The sequence below is a fragment of the Polyodon spathula genome, chromosome 2 (genome assembly GCF_017654505.1).
Source record: "Polyodon spathula isolate WHYD16114869_AA chromosome 2, ASM1765450v1, whole genome shotgun sequence".
NCBI lineage: Eukaryota > Metazoa > Chordata > Actinopteri > Acipenseriformes > Polyodontidae > Polyodon > Polyodon spathula.
This window is the reverse complement of record NC_054535.1, coordinates 42,165,259-42,186,112: the sequence shown is the minus strand read 5'-3', so window position 1 is coordinate 42,186,112 and position 20,854 is coordinate 42,165,259. Positions and strand designations below refer to the sequence as shown.

Here is a 20,854-nt window from a genome sequence, read left to right as displayed (position 1 = left end):
CCCAATGGGATATAGATTGAGCAGATCAAGCCTTAGGGACATTTCATATGCAGTAAGTGAGGGACTGGGCCTGATGTGTTGAGGAGTTAATCTCTTTGGTCCAACCTAGGATAACTGCCAGACATGATATAGTATTGCTGTGCATAATAAACCCAGGTTCTGTATAATATGGTTATTCCAGCTAACATCAAACATTCTGGTCTTTTATTGGTTTTGAATCTTTTGCTGTCTAAAGCAAATTTATAGTAGGCTTACAGAAGGATCCTTCAGTGTGTTTTTTATACATTTATCATCAATGCAATTATAATCTGAGCTAGGGAAATGTTTGCTTATTAGAGCCTTTCTGTAGCACCTTTACAGGACAATTTTGTCTAAGACTTATTTCAAATGCAAATAGCCTGCTTATATACAGTACGTGAGTTTAGGAAAGAAGTATGGATTTCATCTCCCATGGCCTCCTTGAAAAGATTATGTGTTATTTACTCAAGTTCACCTGCAAAAATTAAATTTAAATTTGAAAGTTATATGACTGTAAGGTATTTTGCTTGAAGATTTTGATTAAAACTAGCAAATGCGTATACTTAGTGAATCTGCACTGACTGTCAGAAGGGCTTCTGGGAAACTGACCCCTGTTAAGGTCAAAACCTGTATGGATTTGATTCCAGCATTCAGTCCTGGTTCTGACAGGATAATATATCCATGACTGGGTCATGGATGAGTAAGGCTGTGTCGTCTGCTGGGTAAAATGATGAATAATTGATAAAGTATGAATATGTGTGAGGAGTAAACATTTGTTTTTCATATTTTAAGATATGTTTACAGCGCAGTTCAACATTGCATTTCTACAGATTTTTTATTTTATCCAGATTTACAGGGCTTGGTATACTGATAGTTTAATTTAGCAAGCCAAAGCAAGAAACTTTTCACCTCCACATCTCTGGAGGAGAGCCAGCGAAGGATAGTAGAGGTTCAAGGTCAGTGGCTGTCAGGGGCCCTACATGAAATAAGCTTCTGGTGGTCTTAGAGTAGTTCCAACTTCCTAGTGGACCACATCACCAAATCCACCATCACAATTGACACTAATGGGAATCTGTTGTAGGAGAGACATGATGCTACAGGTTATACAGTGGCAATCTCTTTATTGGCTTATAAATAAGTGGCTATTGTTGAATGAAAAAAAATTGTTTATTTAAGAATAGTGTCTAATAATATTTATTATACATTGAACACCACATGCAGACATTTGCATTTGCATGGTTATTTGCATGGTTATTAAAAGTGAGTGACCTATTAAAAAAACAACTTAAAAAAACTTTATGCATTTGGTTTTTGTGAGGCAGTGGGTTTATGCACTACACTCTATGTGTTTTGGTTCTGAAAACTGTCCATTGTGTTTTTGTATAAAGAATGATTTTTGGCCTAATGGCAGCTCACCCAGTGCATTCGTTGTAGAGTTATGATCAGTACTTTTTAGACTTTACTGTGGTGTCTGTTTTTCACAGAAAGACAAGCTTTCAGGCAGGGGGGTGGGGGGGGAGGGTGTCATGGAGATCAGCAGGTAGAGAATGTGATGCTTGAGGAAGGGCGCTGTGGTGGATTAGTCCTTAAAATATTGATCAGCAGGAAAGAGGAGGGGGAGGGGTGGTATCCTTGTTTCACCCACCATGGCTTTGAACTGTACTGCCAGACAGGATTGGATATTTTGACAACATAATTAAGACACTGTATTATCCAGTGTTTGGTTACGTATGTTATGTAGAATATTCAGTTAATGTTTTAATCTTGACAAACATATCTATTGACAGCTTGAGTGTTGTTTCAGGACAGAAATAAGACTCCTTTTGCATTTCAGTTTCACCCATTCCAAAGTTTACTATGAGTAAATTTGAATTAGCAATTTTGCAGTTTTGCAAAAAAAATTTTAAAAAAATGCTGAAATAAATAAATAAATCTATTTCTTGTACCTTTTTTTCATCATCCACAAAAGCAAAACTTTTGCTACAAAAAGATTTGTTCCTAAAATTCCTTATTTTCAAGAAATTTCAAGAAATTATTGATTTCCATTGGGATATGTCAACTGTGTGCGTGTGTGTCTGTGTGTGCGTGTAGCACCATAATATCATACTGTTCAATAAAACAAAATAAAATTAATTTGAAGAAAAAAATGACATTTTAACCTAAACCCTAGAGTCAACATTGCTATATTAACAGCAATTGTGGAGCCCAGAGAGTTTTTAAACTCCTGTATGTAGAGTACAGGACTAGCAATGGCAGATGATGTGATCTGATCCCTGGTTTTAACTGGAGGAGTAACTCGCTGCTTGGGTGTGCTTGATTATGAGTGAAGTGTTGAATAGTTGAAATTCGGTTTCACATTCAGTTTTCTGAAGATTTTAAATAGTGATCAGAAAAAAAAAAAAAAGTAATCCATCATAACGGTAGGAAAAATAAAAAAACGTGACAGAAAGTTAAATACGAAGCCAGCATGTTGTTGACATGTGTGGATGACGGGTTGTAGTTTTCCTCTGCATTTCTGTTGATTGGAAACACCTGTCAGCGTGTACCAGATAAACTACTATTCCCAGAAGACACTGCGCACCAGTATACCTATTGCATTGTGACACTGATAGCGTCAGTAAAGAGAGATATATTTTCAAAGTTTCATATTATGAAATCTAGTTGTTGGTGTTGTTTTTTTCTCTGTTAGTGTTTGTTGGAAGTCGTGTTTATATTATTTCAGCCCTTCCCCAGCAGTGTTTGTTTATTTTCCGCAGCACAAGTAAACTCTTTCATTTTCTTTTCGCCTATACGGTATTAATTACTTTGTTGGTTATGCATTTAAGTTTAGCAAATTAAATCTGTAATATAGGATGTGCTTTTTTTTACCTTTCTCCTGCCATAACAACTTTGTTTAGAAAATCTTTTATGCAAAGTATGTTAGTGACGTGGTCTTGAAATCGAAATGGTATATTCATCTTGTATTCAGTGCATTTTTAAACATGCACACACAAAAACGCAGGCAGTGTGTAACAGTTAAGTATATTAAAATAAACTATGATGAGCTACTGTTTTCTTTTCTCTGTTGGTTAGTGGAGAAAATAGTACACCTGTTTAAACTGCACTTCTAGATCTCTTGATCTACCCTTCTTGCACTGGACTTCCCAGACCTAAGCACCAGGCTACTGGACCTTCAGTTAATACAGTTGCACTATTGCACACTATTATGTCATTGTAGATATAACTTGTTGGAATTCTAACTTGTTGCAATCCTTACTGGTTGCATCCTATGCATATTGTATTTTAATAGTATTATTTGCACTTACTGTAAACTATACTGTATTTAAATATTAATTTTGCATTTTAACCCTGTACTGCCATGTAATGCTCCTAAGTCATTGTCTGCCAAATTAATTAATAATAATAATAATAATAATAATAATAATAATAATAATAATAATAATAATAATAATAATAATAATAATATAAAGTGTTGTCCAAATACAACAATAATATTCTACTGCTGCTAACTCTAACCCCAAGCCGTCTGCCTTTTTTTTTGCCTCCCTATTTTTTGGTGTCATCAGCCGTCACTGATATTAAATATTGTGAAAAGAGATTTTTCTTCTGTATTATTCAAGTCAGTGTTAGTAAAGTTAGTGTTTGTATATAATAGTTAACCTAATAAACAGTACCAACTCTTCAAATCAATCATAGATCATGAAGTATGTGCCTGCTGATGTGTATGAAAGTACTCCCTTTTTCAAATTAAATCCTGCTGTTCTAGGACAAATGAGTCCATTATTGAAGACATTCTCCTGGGAAAAAGTGAGAAGTATGGATCCGAGGCCCTGAAAGAGATGGCAAAATTGTTACCTGAGTCAGACGAGGTGAGCAAACGTAATAGGCCCACTATCCCTTGTTTGCATCATTGCAAAATGTGCACCCATTTTTTGGTCTACATGTTAATGCCTTTTTTGTGAGGGGGCAGGGGGTGTCATCCTGTATACTGTGTCATTGTTATAAAGAAGTGAAAGAAATACATGAGCAATGTGTAGGTTGGGAGCAATCACATGGACATTTGGCTATTGTCTGCAGCCATGCGAATTAATTAGACTAGAAAGATACTATTGCTGCTCTGTCAGTCACACTTTATATGCAACAAATGAGATAATGGAGGTCATAGTCACACAGGTACACTAAGTGACATGTGGGAAGCCTTTGACCAATCCTGTTCAGGGTCATGGAGACCAATCATTATTTTCAGGGTTTTCACAATAGGAGAACTGGTGAGCGAATGTGGATAATTGTTTGTATGGTTAGGTAACAACATGGTTCCTTTGGCATTTGAACTGAATGCATTTAATGACCAACTTGAAAAAAGTCTCTCTCAAAGTAGGAGTGGCAGTCTGATTTGGATAAAAGTAACATTTTTACCAAAGAGCTCCAGCAATGCAAACTTGCTAAGATCTGGCAGGCAGGCATGGTGTCATTTACTACATGTTTTTGCCCTTGAATTGAAGATTGCTTCGTGGTACATAAATGTGTACACTGTCCTGTCGCTTGGAGACAGCCTAGAGTGCATAAACTACTGCTAACAGATGGGACAGAGATTTGATAATTGATTTCTGTTCCACAGCTGAAGAAACTAAAAGCATTTAAGGGAGATGCAAACAAACTGCCACAGGTGGATTCCTTCATGTACCTTTTAGTCCAAGTGCCAAGGTAAGGAGCATTCTTGGTTGTGGTTAAAAGTGACTGGTTTAAAAAATTTGCTCTTCAGTATGTTCTTTTTGTCAACTGTGATTTATTTACCTTTCTTCACCAGCTTCGCTCTCCGAATTGAATCCATGGTACTGAAGGAGGAATTCTATCCTTGCTGCTCTTCTTTGAACAATGAGATTGACATAATTCGCGTTGCAACAAAGGGTACTTAAGGCGTGTTTTAACTGTTCTTATTGGAAACATTTTGCAGTGAGATTGGATAATGAATGTTCAAAGTTGAACAGTAGGGATATAGTTGACTTTTTTATTTTATACAGTATTTTTCCTTTATTTAGCCATTTTAATAACACAGTTTTGGTTGTCAGATAGTCCTTAAATAATTACAGAGATAATAGATAATAATATGGTGTAATTTAACTTGTACATATGAAATGTAGTGTAATTTTATGTTGCCATTACCCCTTTACCTGGGAAATACAACATTTAATCTTAGCGTGAGTGACTGAGATGGTTGACCCATGAAAACCATTAAAGCGTCCAGTTCCTGTCACATTCAGTTTTTAAATAAATGTGATTTAATTATTTGAATTGCTTTGTTTTGCAGAACTGATGTCATGTGAGGAGCTACACGCCGTTTTACATTTGGTCCTCCAGGCAGGAAACATCATGAATGCAGTAAGTGCTAATTAACCTGCCTTATAAAAGACTTTTATAATGTATGCTTCTGTTATTGCACGCAGCTTATAATTTACCTTTGAATCCTTTTCAGGGCAGCTATGCCGGCAAAGCTGTGGGCTTCAAGCTTTCGTCCTTACTGAAGCTCGCGGATACGAAAGCGAACAAGCCTGGGATGAATCTGCTGCACTTCGTTGCTCTGGTATGTTGGCTGTTTTGTGGGGACACACAGTGGTGTGACCATGCAGTAGAGAAGAGCTGGTGACTAAACACTGGAGTAGTTAGTACTCTACAGCTGTGGCCAAAAGTTTTTCTTCACCCTATAGAACTAACTAATTTTGCTTCATAAAGTCAAATGAAGTCTGTTGAATAATGTTGCGTTAACATAGTGAATTACATACCACTTTGTAATTTTCCATATACATAAAGAAAAACTGACAAAAATTATTTGACATTTCAAAATCTAACATACTATTATGTATTATAGCTTCCAGTAAACTTTTGCGATATAATTTTGTAATTTCTTTGATTACTTGATTTTAAATTAAAAGATCTAAAATATGTTCATATAGTTTTTTTTTTGTTTGTTTGTTTTTTAATTATTATTAATATGTCTCAATCCTAAGGTGATGCAAGACCTTTGGCTGTAGCTGTAGGTGTACCCCTCCTGCCAGCCCAGTGCTGAGAAAAGTCCTTAATTTGATCACTTGGTGGCATTCTCAAGTTTAGTATTACTTATATACAATATACAGTACATATTCTAAAATCTAACCTTGCTTATATCAAAACTTACAGTACTGTAGTCAGCTGTCTCATTATTCTGCGTTAATTTATGTTACATATTTTAGGTCTCTCATTTCTTTTACAACATGTGAAACTTAGTGGTTTGCAGTGCGTAGGTGTAGATGTGATGCAGTGCTTAAACAGATGACAGGCAACAAAGTTCACGGTCCAAATGATCCTTTATTTTTATGATCCGGGTTGTTTGGCGACCATAAATAATAATCCTGGGCATACATAACAATGTGTACTGCACAGTAAAAACCACGGGGTTCAGTCGCGAAACAATAAACATAGTATAAACACAAACATGATCACAAGTCCAGAGTGAGTGCTAATGTGCAGGTGGTGAAATACAATTTATTCGTGATAGTAGTGCAGTGCCGTCTGGGTTGGTGCTGGCCTTTAGTGACAGCTCCCGGTACGTGTTAGGCATCTAACAAGAACAAACATTTACAATTAGAACGACAAAATAAATACTAAACAGTCACGCTTATATCACTGTAATACAGTGGTTCTCTCGTAACCATAACAAAGGAGCAGTTTGCTCGGCCACATCCCCTTTTGTACTTTCAGCCACGCCCCCTTGGTTAGCGAGTGCAATCGCTTTTCCTCCAATCCGTGATTGCCACATCGCCTCCCTTCTGGGGCGATGACTTGGTGTAGTGGCTGACTTCCGACTGACCCTGGAATGAACTGCAAAACCATTCAGTCCGGGGCACACTGTTCCCTTTACACAGTGCCCTAACAGGTCGGGAGGGAGATTTATAACCAAGATCAATTCTTTCTCTATCACAAGGCGCTAGACTAAATGATAGCAAATTCAAGATACTGTGAAAGATGGATTAGGGTGCCATGTATAGAATTTCTATCTATCAATGCCCAGTTTTATCTGCAAAGTGTCTAATGTTCTATAAACAGATGCATATTTCTGGAGTCAACCCAGCAGCTCCCTCGCACGTACACGTGAAATAATGAAATAACGAATAACATTGGCACTTCCATCTTCATTCATTCATTCATTTACATACAAAATTGTGGGGTTTTTGTTTTTGGTTTAACAGGAGGCCCAGAAGAAGGATGAGACTCTTTTGAAGTTTTCTGAAAAGTTGCAGCATGTGCAGAGTGCAGCCAGGTGAAGCTTCTCAGGTTCTTAAACAACACACTGTGGCACTGCGTACTAAATCTAAATCAGACAGGCTGGCCCTGAGACTCACCTTTTTGTCTATGCAACACACTCTGTAACAAACCAGCTGATTTGCATACTCGTAATGTTTATAGTAACATCTCTGCAAGTGCCAGTTTTACAGAAACCTGCATTCAGAAAGAAGACAGTTTAGTGGTTGCAAAAAATACGCCTGATGATGCAGGAACAATTGGCAAACAGTTATGCCTGACATGAACATGATAACTTGGCCCATGGTCTTATCCATTGGAGCTCGATAGTCGCACCTACGCTGGCCGAGCTGAGATGAATGCAATACAGTGATTGAGAATGACTCGGCCAGCGGGCAGGACAAGTCACACTTGGGCCACCTTCCCCGTAGACAAGACACGCTGCAGGGGGGAGGCAGGGAGGAGGAGGACCTAACAAAGAAACAACAGGCAGAGAGACCTATTTAACTGGTCAAACTGGTAACGTATTAGATTGATGGGTGGAGTCTTCTTTCGGAAAAGACAAGTTTCCAAAAAAAAGTCTGTAGGCTGTCCTTCCAGTATGTTCTTTAGTGTATCAAAGCTGCAGCTTCCTCTTTAATATCACTCCCCACACAAATATAATTAAGTTTCACAAGGAACTGTATTGGGCATCTAATTGCCCATGGTAATTAGAGGCTGTTGTTGTTTTCGAACAATCGTAGATCCACGTCAGATGAATTTAAACACCCTATTCACTGTGTAATGGCAGATGTTTATTATTTGACCAACCCTTGTAATAGCTAATTGATTCAATATAGTCTGTCAATTATGAAGTGCACTTTATCAGTGCAGTTGGGTGTCTTGTTTTAGTGAAGGTTGTTTTTTATCTTTTCAGATTATCGGTGGACAATATTGAAGCTGAGCTCCATTCCCTGTCTGTTAGAACAAGATCCATAGAGACACAGATACAGCAAGACACAGAGCTCTTGCAACAACTGGAACAATTCATACAGGTCAGTACAGCCTGGTTTTTACCATCCACATCACAACTGTGTTGGTACTGTGTGTTACACCATGTGCTTATGCTCATTGTTTTTGTTCATTAAAGTTGCCGAACCTGTGTTCCTGCTATAGGTTATTTATTGCATTTTATAAATCAGATAAGAGGATTGTGTTTTTTTTCATGTAATAGGGAATACTTTTAAAGCTGATATTATTTTAAACCTGGACAAATAGTGCAACACATAAATAAAAACAAATTGTCACTTTGAAATAAAAAAAAAAAGCTTAGAGACACTGATGTTCCTCGCTGTAAGTTTCAAGATCACATTAGTTGTACTGTTTTTCTAACTATAATCCCTTAATCTTACAGAAGCCCATACTATGCTTCTGTCTCAGAGGTTCCTATTGATCGCAGTCCTTCACCATTATTTTGTTAGCTCCTGCTGCATGGGTTGTTGTAAACAAACAGAATGTACCCTGTCAGAGAGTCGGTTTTGCTAAGAGATGTGTTACTTTAGCTTTTCATGTTGAAGTAACCTGTTCCTCTGTGGTTTTCATTAAGTAATCTTCTTCTCCTCATTTTTGCTAAAGGTGTTGTTGTGTGTTTCCTTCGCCTGCAGAGCGCTGTGAGAGCCCTGGATGAAAAGGAGAAGCAGAGAGTGGAGATGCGTATGGAGGGAAATGTTCTGATTGATTTCTTCTGTGAAGATAAAGAGACCATGAAATTGGATGAGTGCTTCAGAATATTCCAGGATTTCTGCCACAAATTCAATAAAGCTGTTAAGGTACTTGTTAAGCTGTTGGTATAAATACAAGTGATACCACACAGTGTCTCATTAAAATTTTAAAGATGGTCATTTCATGTGATTATACATCATACAAAGGATCAGAGCCATGGTTTGTGCATTCTATAGTTATTGTACCAATACCTGTGTATCATTATATGTATACTTACGCGTAAAAAAACCAACATATTGTTGAAATACAAGTGAAAAAGTAGCAGTATGTTGAACAAAACATTAATGTCAACACTTTTTACACAATTAAGCAAATATATACTTCCTGTGTCACATCATTTAGCAATATATTCGTAATAGGGCTGTCAATCGATTAACATTTTTGATTGGTTAATTTATGGGCATTAGTTGATTAATCTGTAGATTAATCTGCACATTTTTAATAAATGTAACACTGTAGCGGCTGTCCTGCATAGTAATACTAAAAAATCAATAGAATCGATAAAAAAAGAAATCCCAATGGGAATTTGGTCTTTTTAAAGCATTTTAGTACATGTAACACATTTTCACAGAACAGCCGTTCTTTCAGGAAACTGTCAGTCACATACCTGAAAGCACAAGACAGCCGAGCTGCGTTTCCATCGTCGGTTGTTTAAAGTACCATTACCGCTATGTACTTGGCTTCCTTCATGTACTCCTGCATCGAGCAGAACCTGAGGCACTGAAGAGATTAAGGCGTTAGAGGTACCCGAGAATACTGTGGCTATTGACAAGTGATTGCTTAACATGCTGTCGTAGTCAGAAATCAGAGAAAGTAATTCCACATAATTACCTCTGTTGGAGGAATTGGTACCTTCACATGACCTCTGAATGCCAGTTTTTGCTTGCCAAGATAAACAACAGAATCAATCAAGCGTTTAAGAACCTCACGATTTTTTCTTTCTTGCTCGTTGTGATGTATTGTATCGCTATGCTTCTGCTCATCCAGTTGAACGTCAGTCCAGGTTTGTCCAAAAGTGTTCAGTGTAAGAGTGGCTTACAAATAACTTTGGGAATGCTCGCGTTTGTGTGCTGATTTTGATAGACGTCCTAGATTGCTGTAGTCAGAGCTGTTCCATATCGCCTTTTCTGTACTGAACAAAACACAGTTCCAGTGGTATACTTTTTTAAACTGACAGCTACTGGTAAGCTACGGATACCTTTCATAATTTGAATGTTGGAAATGGCGAGTATATCCCTTCCCTTCCTATGTCTGTTCAGGTATTTGTGGGGTAGGAAGTACGGTCTTCTTGAAAATTGAGTCGTAACTAAATCGACTACAATATCTCAGTTGTCTGATGACATTTTTTTGAACAATTTAAAAAAACTATTTAAAATATTACTTTGAAGTTCTCAATATAATTCTCAATAACGGTCTCTGTAATAAGCAATATCGCGTGAAATTCTGCTATTCTTATGCTCTTACCCTAGCATATTTATGCCCCGACTCTGCTCACTAACGACTGGACAACTGTAAAACCATCTTTGACTTTCCCATTGGTTAAACTCCCAATTGTGTCCTGCCTCTGCTAAAAGCCTTCAACTGTTTATGTCCCACCTCTGCTTACTTATGATTGGACTGCCGCCAAGGAAATGCAGATCTTCTGTTGGTTGATGTTATTTTATATACAAAAATAAAATTCTGCGATCAACTCTTTAATCTGTTAATTGGAGCAGCGCTAATTAGTGTTAACATTAACCCTGAAAAGATAAGTTATGGTAAGTTGCTGTCTTACTTTTACATTTGTTGATGTGGAAACCATTGTTTGGTATACCACCGCGCCCTACATGTCATGTGAAAAATGTCTGTGTTCGGTTTCTTCTGGATAAGTACTTGTAATCCCTTATAAAAGTTTTTCATGATATTTTTGCACAGTATTTTTGCAGTTTTCCAAAGCTTTTCCTATCATTATCCAGTACTACGTATTTACCATAGTTTAACCTGGTTTGCTGTGTTTATTAATATGCTTTACCATACCTTGTGCTTTATTACACTTTCCAATGCTTTTACTATGGTAAACTTTTATAGGGGGTAGGAGCCTCACATGTTTGTTTCAGGGTTAATGCAAAAAATTAACTTTCATGTTATTTTTTATGTCACAGTGTACATATTTTGTCTACTTTTGTAAAATATGATCCAATAATCTAAAAAGAAAGGGGTGCATTTCTGATGGGAGTTTTTCCCTCTGTAGGATAACTGGGATCGTGAGTTTAAGGAGCTGGCTCGGCAGAAGCGCCTGCAGGAGCTGGAGGAGAAGCGGCACTCGTGGGCAGCGGGGGATCATGGCAGTAACTTCGGTCGGAGAAGCAGCGAGAGCGACGTGGAGATGCGGACCAAGGACGGCCTCCTCAACTTCCTGCATCAGCCCCAGAGCCCACTCTCCCGCTCGTCCAGCGGCAAGCGCTCCCGGCACTCCCTGGTCGTGATGGCAGACAGGGAGCTCGGGAACGTCCTGGAAGACCCTGGAGGGGAGGACCCAGGCAAATTCAACAGCCTCCCCCGGGTGAACGGGCGTCAGCCGAGGAAGAGCACTGCATGGATGGACTTTCAAAATGAGAACAGGGAATTTGACTTTAAAAAAACCACACACTTAAATGGGGACCATGCAGCCATGCTGTACAAAAACAAGGATGCTGGCCTTCAAATGTCTGTGCTCGCATCTAACGTGGATTCAAACTTTAACATGGAGGCCCATGTAAACAATAATTGCTCTGAAACCATCACATTGAACAGCAGCAACCAGGATAAAAATGCCTGCCAAAAGTCACAGCTCACCAGTTGTGGCCAAATTAATGTTACCTTAGAAAGACACGCATTGATCGCGGGACTCGAGGCATTTGATTTTGCCTCTCCATCAAATAATAATAATAATAATGTGTGCTTGGTGAACAAGGGAGATCTTTTTGTTACAGATTTAGAAATGGCAAATAATACACCGAAGACTCCCACTGTTTCAGATACAAACATTCCTCTGTCAAGTCTGAGCTGCTCGCCAAGCGTAACCAAATCTGATTCCAAAGTGGGGTCTTCCCAGTTTACAGCCTCTGCTTCCCCACCTCAAAAAGAGGAAGAGGAGGAGGACAACAACACTGACGTTTCCTCAACAACGTGCGATACCCCTTTGCCTTTAGATAGTTCTGCATCTAACAACAAGAAGCCAATATTCTACATTGGGGATTGCACAGAGGCGGACTCTTCTGTAGCATTTGACTACTCAGAAAGTTGTGATGCTGACACAGCTTCAAATGAATCTGGCAATGTAGAAACCCAAACTCTGGATTCCCTCCAAGACAACAGTAAAGAGCAGAGTGCAGCTTCTTCTAACTTAGAATCAGGATCTATCAATGATGCACCAGTTTCTATCCCTCACTCAGCCACCACAGAGGAGGGGGCATCGGATGTTGGTAAAACAGGAGCGATAACAAAACAAAAGAAACAAGAGAAAGGTAAGTTGGAAATCAACAAGAAAACCACTTCTGTCAAAGAGACTCCAGCTCCAAAAGGACCTAGTGCTCGCGTCAGTAGCTCTAGCAGATCTGTAAGGACACTAATGTCTTCAGAAAACCAGAATATGCATAAAGTGGTGCCAATTTCCAGACTGAGCAGGTCAGCCAGCATGGCAAAGAAGACAGAGAGAGGCCCAGTGAGGGACAGCAGCAGTGCTGAAATGAAGCGCCCCCAGCGGGAACACAGCACTGTGGGGAACAAAAACGACCAGACCCCCAGGACCCCTCGGCACTCTAGCCTTCCTGCACAGGAACCCAAGTTACACAGAGGTACTCCGGCCCAGACCAGTTCCCGCTGGGTCAGAGATCCAATGACACGCAAAAACTCTGTCAGAAAACCCAGTGCCAAACCAGTACGAAACATACCCAAACCAGAAGAAAAGATGTGCCGGGCCACCATGAGGGCTCTGGCCCAGGCCCAGGCTCAGGCTGCATCAGAGGCAGGAAAACCCCACACTCTGACTTCCACCAGCAAGGCCTCTGGGGCCACTCCCAGCTTCGCAAGAAACACTGTGGCCTCTTCCTCCAGAAAGATGAAAAAGGACATGGCGCCAAGCTCGAACCCTTCCACACCTACCAAAAGCACCACCCTCACCAGAAATGGGCCTCAGAGACAGTCTCTACACAAAACTATGCCAGTACATAGCCCACAACTTCCAAAGGATAATGAAAATTCACCAAGAAGGGTGGCGAGCATGAGAGTGACCAACAGGACACGGCAGCGTAGTGAGACGCCGCCTCCCAAAGGAGAGCCCTCGCGCAAAGGTAGCAGCCTTTCTGATAAGCCACTGCTTCAAACAAAAGACTCAAGCAGAGTGCCCACAGTAAAGATACTGATCCCCACCTGGAAGTAAAATGTGTAAAATTAAACTTGGTGTTTAAAATATATACATATACATGTAGAGATGTGTTTTTTTGTGTTATTATTATTTCATTTACAGCTTCATGTCATAATATTGTATAGTTATTTTTTTTTTTTAACCATGGCCTTAAAAAGAGGTGGCATTAACATGCTTCTTGTGATGTCTTTTCATTGTGTTGAATGTTGTGAGTCCAGCTATGGTCCAGCTGCAAGAACTACTAAAACTCAAGAATATGGATTATAACCACTCTGCTATGATGTAACTTTATCAGATGTGAATGTGGAGTTGTGCACTACATATTTTAACTATTTTTGCTGATTGCCCATTTTATCCAAATTCTTGCATGTCGGTGGACACAAAAAACGCCTTTTCAATCTGTTTGATTTTTTTTCTGTTGTAGTGAAGTGTAAATGTTGCTGTTTAGACAGTTTATCCCTGTGGAGTTCACATAAACTGTTTAAAAAAAAAAAAAAATCCCAAATCATGACCAAAGGAGATGTATACTATATATGTGGTGTTTTTTGGAGTCAGTTGTGCTTTCTACTAGAGGCATGTGCATTAATTCAGAGCAGATGGCTGGGAGTTTAGCAGAGTTGTTGTTACTCTCCTACTAACTGACCCATTCTCCAGTTAAGTCCCGTCTACTTAAAGTTCATTAACTTTCACTTTGACACCCACTAATGATGAATGCTCTTCATGAAACTTGTAAAAGTGGGTGAAAGGCAAGGTCGATTTGTACTGGCTCTGGAGTGTAAGGTTAAGAGTCACAAAGCTAACATGATAATAAAACGTATTTTCCCGGCAAGTACCTTTTTGTGTGAAGTGTTAATGAAATCTAAGTTAGCATTGCTGAACATTTGCTGTGTTTCCCATGGGAACAATTGAATGGAGTCCCTAATTCTTACACATAGATAAAGAGTTACTACATCCAGTCTAACCTATTTTAAAGAGTAAGTAGCGAGGTTCCGCAAAATATAGCGTTATACGTCCCCACATTTTGCTACAACTGTTTAAATAACATACCTGTGGTTTTTCTTTCACAACTTTAAAGTCTGTTTCAAAGCTCTGTTCAAAATGTCTGCTCTTGTGCACTGGGGTTTGAAATCTGTTCTCTAACTCACTGCAAGCGATTACAAAAAAAAAAAAAAAAAAAAAAAAAAAACCATAACCAGGCTCTGGCTTTTCTGTTCCGTACCACATCATGGATTTTATTGCTGTTTTACCTGTTTGACAATAATCCTTACACTGTCAGTGCACTAGAGCAGACATTTTGAAAAGAGCTTTGAAACAGACTTTAAATTTATAAAAAGTTGTCTTGATATTAACAATGAAAAGAAATTACAGGTACGTTATTTAAACAGTTGTAGCAAGACGTTGGGACGCATAACGCCAATTTTTTTTGTAAGCCTGCTACTTACTCTTTAATCATTCATATAAATTGTAATATTGACAGACCAGAAACTGCTTAAAAATGTCAAATACTGTGGAAGAATATTGTTTAATCTACCCTTTACAGTACAACAGTGCCATACAGTTATTTTATATGAATCCAGTATTGTATTTTATGGCAGGCCAGATTATCATTTAGACATATCTCAAATTAAATATTTTGAGATATCTGGAAACCATGAAAATTATTTCCAGATATGTTTAAATGGTGTTTTAAATGAGATTAGTAAAATGCATTTTCAGATAACTAAATCAGTTTAACATATCTCAAAATGTTTTTGAGGTATCTTTAATTTATCTCAAATAACTTCCAAGAAGTCCTTTCAAAGCATAGAGCATTTTCACAGGAAGTCATTTAGAGACATCTTGAAATGACTTCCTGTTCATTTTGGGATATCTTAAAATAATTTACAGATCAATGAACAGGAAGTCGTTGTGAGATATTTTTAAATGATTTACAGATGTCTCTCAATGAACTGGAAATTCATTTGAGATCGCTTAAAATGACAGTTTGGCGTACCATGTTAGCAAAACATATTGTTTAAAGATATCTATAAATCAATTTGCGATATCCTTGTTTCATTTTTAGATATCTCAAAATGAAATTATCTTCAAAATGGTTTATTTACAGATATCTCAAATTTATTTAACGATATCTGCAAATGATTTACAGATATTTCTAAATATTTGAAGATTTCTTAAAATGCAATTTGAGATATCCGTAAATGGTAATTTGGCTTGACATATTATTTCACATTTCACTTCATCTTGATGAAAACAGTAACTCCACTTTTGACAACCTGCTTATGTTGTGTTTAATAGTCTTTGGGATACTTTGTATGCGCCCTGTCGATATCGCCTGAATATACTGGAGTACATCTGTTCATATGCGCTGCATCCTGCAATTTTCCATTTTATAGTGCTTGATCTCAATAGAGAAAATCTACAAACGGTTTCAAGATACAATTTATTTTGTGGTTATTACATCTTAAGATAAATATTTATGAGCAGTTTTCTGTGTATTATGACATATACACTTAAAATTTAATAAAATGGGTGTTTTTTATTATTTTTGTTATCTCTGTGTTGTATCTCGTTCGTGTAGATCAGAAACAAGGGACAAAAGCAAATGTCAGAGAAGTGAAAGAGACCTGGATGAGACTATAACGTGCAATAGTACTGTATCAAATTAGTGGGTAAAAATATGCATAGGTTAGTTCATAAATAACTCATCATTATAAAGACATTATTACAGAACATATCTTTTTGGATAATAAGTGGCCTCCCCGTTCTTTGGACTTGCATTACGCCAGAAACTACAGGAATAAAATACATGCTTGAAATTGTGCTAGCTAACTGAATACAAACATACCCAGTGCCATGCCAATGGCAGAGTTTTTTTATTTTATAAGATGCATTTTATGAATAACCCTGTAGTGGAATCTAGAAAAAGAAAATAAAGAGGATAGCTTTCCTTTACAACAAATTAAACATTACTGACATTTGGGCTACTTATTAAATGTTGTGTTGTGTGTCTTTATGTAGTTGCATGTAGAATATTAATGAACAGAATATGTGCTCAGTTCTTCTATGGCATGCATAGACCATGTAAATACGTTTGTTTGTAGTCTTTAAAATGGGACATCAGTTAAAGCAGGCATGATATGGAAAACCAGCAAACATATACGCCCTTCAAAAAGTCTAAATATTCCAGTAGAAGGAAGATGAATCATTTTACGAGGAAGAGACTATTCAACCTGTTGAAACAAAAGGATTACAAGTTTACATATCCCACTGGCATCCACTTTATGTCCTCTGTGATTTAGATTTCTACAGTGTGTCCTTTGTCTGAGAAACTATTACTATTACCAGCTGATTTCTAGGTGAGTATTTTTTTTGATCAAGTGAGAAACAGTACTTTTCAACACCTTCTTAAAATAAGAGCAATGAGAAAAACTGCATAACTTAAATGTCACTGTGTCTTATGCCTTTTCATTAAAGCCTGCCGATAATTCATTGTTTCATTGTTTTGATTAAAAGTGGTTAATAAAGAACAGGCCTAATTACATACAGAAAAACATAAATTATAAATTCAGTAGAATTTTCAATTATAGGGTGTGTTGTGAATTTCCAAGCTACAGGGAAGCTCTAGGGTTTTTATTTTCACTTTGGCAATGTTTGATCTAATATTGTATTGAAAGTGAATGCAGAGACTCATGGACTCAGAGACTTATGTTCTTTGTAATGTCATTTCTACACAGCAGGTAGTCATTGCATTATTCAATAATATAAAATTCCCAGATTCTATTTTATTGCTGATTACTGCAAATCTAGTCCCTTTTCCCCCTAAGAAACTGCATCTTCTCTCTTTGATTTCCACTTTCCATCTCGCTCTGTCTCTACAGTGGCTCTCAAAAGTATTCACCCCCCTGGACTTTTTCACATTTTATAGGAGTTTTTGCCACTGATCAATACAAAGAAAATGCATAATGTCAAAATGAAAAACAGTTTTTTTCTAAATTAATTACAAATACAAAACAGAAAATAATTGATTGCATAAGTATTCACCCCCTTGAGTCAATATCTGGTAGAGGCGCCTTTGGCAGCAATTACAGCCGTGAGTCTATTTGGATAAGTCTCTACCAGCTTTGCACATCTGGACACTGCAATTTTTGCCCATTCTTCTTTGTAAAATTGCTCAAGCTCCGTCAAGTTGGATGGGGACCTTTGGTGAACAGCAATTTTCAACTCTTTCCACATATTCTCAGTTGGATTCAGGTCCGGGCTTTGACTGGGCCACTCCAGGACATTGACCTTTTTGTTTTTAAGCCACTCCACTGTGGCTTTGGCTGTATGTTTTGGGGTCCTGCTGGAACGTGAATCTTCTCCCAAGTCCCAGGTCTCTTGCAGACTTCAGCAGGTTTTCCCTGTACTTTGCTGCATCCATTTTGCCCTCTATCTTTACAAGCTTTCCAGGCCCTGACGCAGAGAAGCAGTCCCATAACATGATGCTGCCACCACCATGCTTCACGGTAGGGATGATGTTCTTAGGATGATGTGCGGTGTTAGGCTTGCGCCAAACATAGTGCTTAGCGTTGAGGCCAAAAAGTTCTATTAGAATAGAATAGAATCTTCTTCCACTTGGTCTCAGAGTCTCCCACATGCCTTCTGGCAAACTCTAGCTGAGAATTGATGTGAGTTTTTTTCAACAATGGCTTTCTTTTTGCCTCCCATAAAGGCCAGTTTTGTGAAGGCTATTTTTGCCGTATGCACAGTGTCTCCCAGCTCAGCTGTGGAAGACTATAACTCCTTTAGAGTTGCCAGTTGAGGATGCCCTGTTCTAGACAGATTCTCAGTTGTGTCATATTCTCTGCATTTCTTAATAATGGACTTTACTGTGCTCTGGGGGATAGTCAACGCCTTGGAAATGTTTTTATATCCTACCCCTGATTAGTGCTTTTGAAGAACCTTGCTCCGGATTTGCTTTGAATGTTCCTTCATCTTTATGATGTAATTTTTGTTAGGAAATGTATTAACCAACTGTGGGACCTCCCAGAGACAGGTGTATTTAACCTGAAATCATGTGAAACGCTTTAATTGCACATAGGTGGACTCCATTCAACTAATTATGTGACTTCTAAAGACAATTGGTTGCACCAGAGCTTATTTAGGTGTGTCATAGCAAAGGGGGTGAATACTTATTCAATCAATTATTTTCTGTTTTATATTTGTAATTATTAAACGGTTACTCCACAGAATTATTTTTTTTCTAAGTATTGAATTTCTTACCATTTAATATGGCATGATATTTATTCTATATGTTTTCTATTGCAGTATCTGATTGGATCATTATTTTTCTTCTATTAAACTAAAAGCTGTGATAAAGTAAAATACTTATTAAATATCATATAGCTGTCACACCTGTGCAACAGATAGCATTAATCTTAAAAATGAGTACTCCATTGTCTCTAATTTCTTCTTAAGCTTGGCAAAATAATAAAAATAAGGGGTCAACAAATTTAAAATTGATGCATCTAAGGCAGCTTATTTACATATTTTTTTAAAGAAAGGTAAGATGAAAAAAGGATGTGGTTATTTTGTTTTTTGTAATTGTTTTAAACTATTTGTGTCATATACAGCACTCAACTATCGATGTAAATATAAATTAAATTGGCACCAGGATACCTGAAACTATTGTATTTCATTATTGATAGAAACAACACAACATGTATACTTAAAAAAAATACAAAAATGTTCTGAAACTTGTAATATATTTTTACAATATGAATTTCACAAATGTTAAAATAACTAGTTAAGAAATAATTAGTATTATTCACGAGTGAATATAGACTTATTTCAACAGCATGGAAGGCCATCTGGGTCAAAAATGTGTGCTGTTAGTACACGTTTCAAACATTACTAGGTGTAGAACTGTGATACACTACTCGTTTGTTAACTAGACGTTCTGTTGTTACTACATGTACAAGTTTGGGCCACTCAGTTCTTTTAAAAAAAAAATTAGCAAATTAATTTAAAGAAAATAGTACGACTACTAAATGATCCAATGAAAATGTGACTCACATTTTTCCATGCTCTTCTAAAAGTGATCAGGGAATCTGGGACTTTGAATGTTTTTAAAAGCCATTTCCAAACATACTTTGTTAAACGTGCCTTTCGAATTGTTTAGCTTCTGTTTATACAGTGTTTTTATATGCCTTTACTTTTCATGTAGTGTTTTTTTTTTTTTTTTTTTTTACTTCTGCTTTATACTTTGGGGGTGTACAATACAGGCATTGTGTTATAAAATAAAACTGTTACTTAACACCCACTGACACAACCTTTTAACGATGTTGCTGGAATGTTGCAATGTAGTTGTGTTAATGCTGTAAGGTTGTATGTTAGTGGTTTCTCCATGATTGCATCTGAAGTATCTGAAGATGTTAGTGATGTTACATCAACAACTAAATTAAAAAAAAAAAAAAATGTTACTATAAAGTACTGTAGCAGAAAGGTGCTATGGATTAAGAGTGATGTAAAAGTAAGGTCCAATAGATTTTTTTAAACAGGCTGGTGTCTTATTGGACTTGCAAAAAGGAAGTCTTAGCTTCCCAGAAGGTCTGACTCTTACGCTAACATCCTCGGGGAAACCAGCCAGCCTTCCCCAGACCCTCACCACATCCCATGACATCACAGCCCTGCCCAGACTGTGACTCAAGAGGCGATGAAAGCAGTTTGAAGCCAGAGCTGTGAGGGGCTTTGCCCGGAGTAGCAGGACCAGCTGTGGAAGCTGCTGGTCAGGTTTGAAGACATTGTTGCAGCCAAGTTAGAGGAGGCAGACCAGACACAGATCTGGTGCAGTGCTCCATCGATAATGGCAATGCTGTTCCCAGATCTCTCAAAAAATGGCACTCACAGAATACAGGGAACTATCCATGTTTTCCACAAGGAGTGGTGGAGAAAGCAGGAGTGAGACCCGGACCTGGTGCCTGTGCTAAGTGGCTGGAGGCTTGCCAGAGGGCCCCCTGGAGAGGAATGCTTTGCAGTCAGAGACAACAAAGTGACTGTGGGCTCAGTGGAGCAGCCTGGCAAGCCGTGATGGCATGCTCCAAAGGTATTGGTAAGAACCAGCTGATCAGGAGGAATGGCTCCCTGAAGCTGGCTGTGCTGCAGGCCAACCATGGCACACAGGGACTGAACACTTTACAGAAACCAAAACCCTTTGGCGGCTTCGGTAGTGGTACTACTGGGGCCATTGCTGCTGGGATGTGGAGGCAATGTGTCGCGTTTGGCTGCCCCCCACATTCAACGGTCCCTGGATTCTAGTAAGCCAGGCGCCTGCAGGATCAGTTTTACCATGCTCATTGGTTTGCCGAGACCAACCTCAGAGATGCTTCTATGATCTCTAAGAACTAGGCCGGGACTTCACAGCCAGTGAGCATATCT

General features: G+C 38.1%; 1 protein-coding gene across 1 annotated transcript in view; it reads left to right on the top strand.

Moving 5' to 3' along the window:
* LOC121296672 (FH2 domain-containing protein 1-like) overlaps positions 1-14,465 on the top strand; it is a 36,948-nt gene extending 22,483 nt beyond the window's left edge. Inside the window, exons 4-12 of the mRNA XM_041222443.1 lie at positions 3,785-3,887; positions 4,637-4,722; positions 4,826-4,926; positions 5,327-5,397; positions 5,492-5,599; positions 7,242-7,312; positions 8,210-8,327; positions 8,937-9,101; positions 11,285-14,465. Coding sequence (XP_041078377.1) covers positions 3,785-3,887; positions 4,637-4,722; positions 4,826-4,926; positions 5,327-5,397; positions 5,492-5,599; positions 7,242-7,312; positions 8,210-8,327; positions 8,937-9,101; positions 11,285-13,453 — 2,992 coding nt within the window. The 3' untranslated portion in view covers positions 13,454-14,465. The remainder of the gene's footprint in view (positions 1-3,784; positions 3,888-4,636; positions 4,723-4,825; positions 4,927-5,326; positions 5,398-5,491; positions 5,600-7,241; positions 7,313-8,209; positions 8,328-8,936; positions 9,102-11,284) is intronic.
* The last annotated feature ends 6,389 nt before the right edge of the window (positions 14,466-20,854 follow it).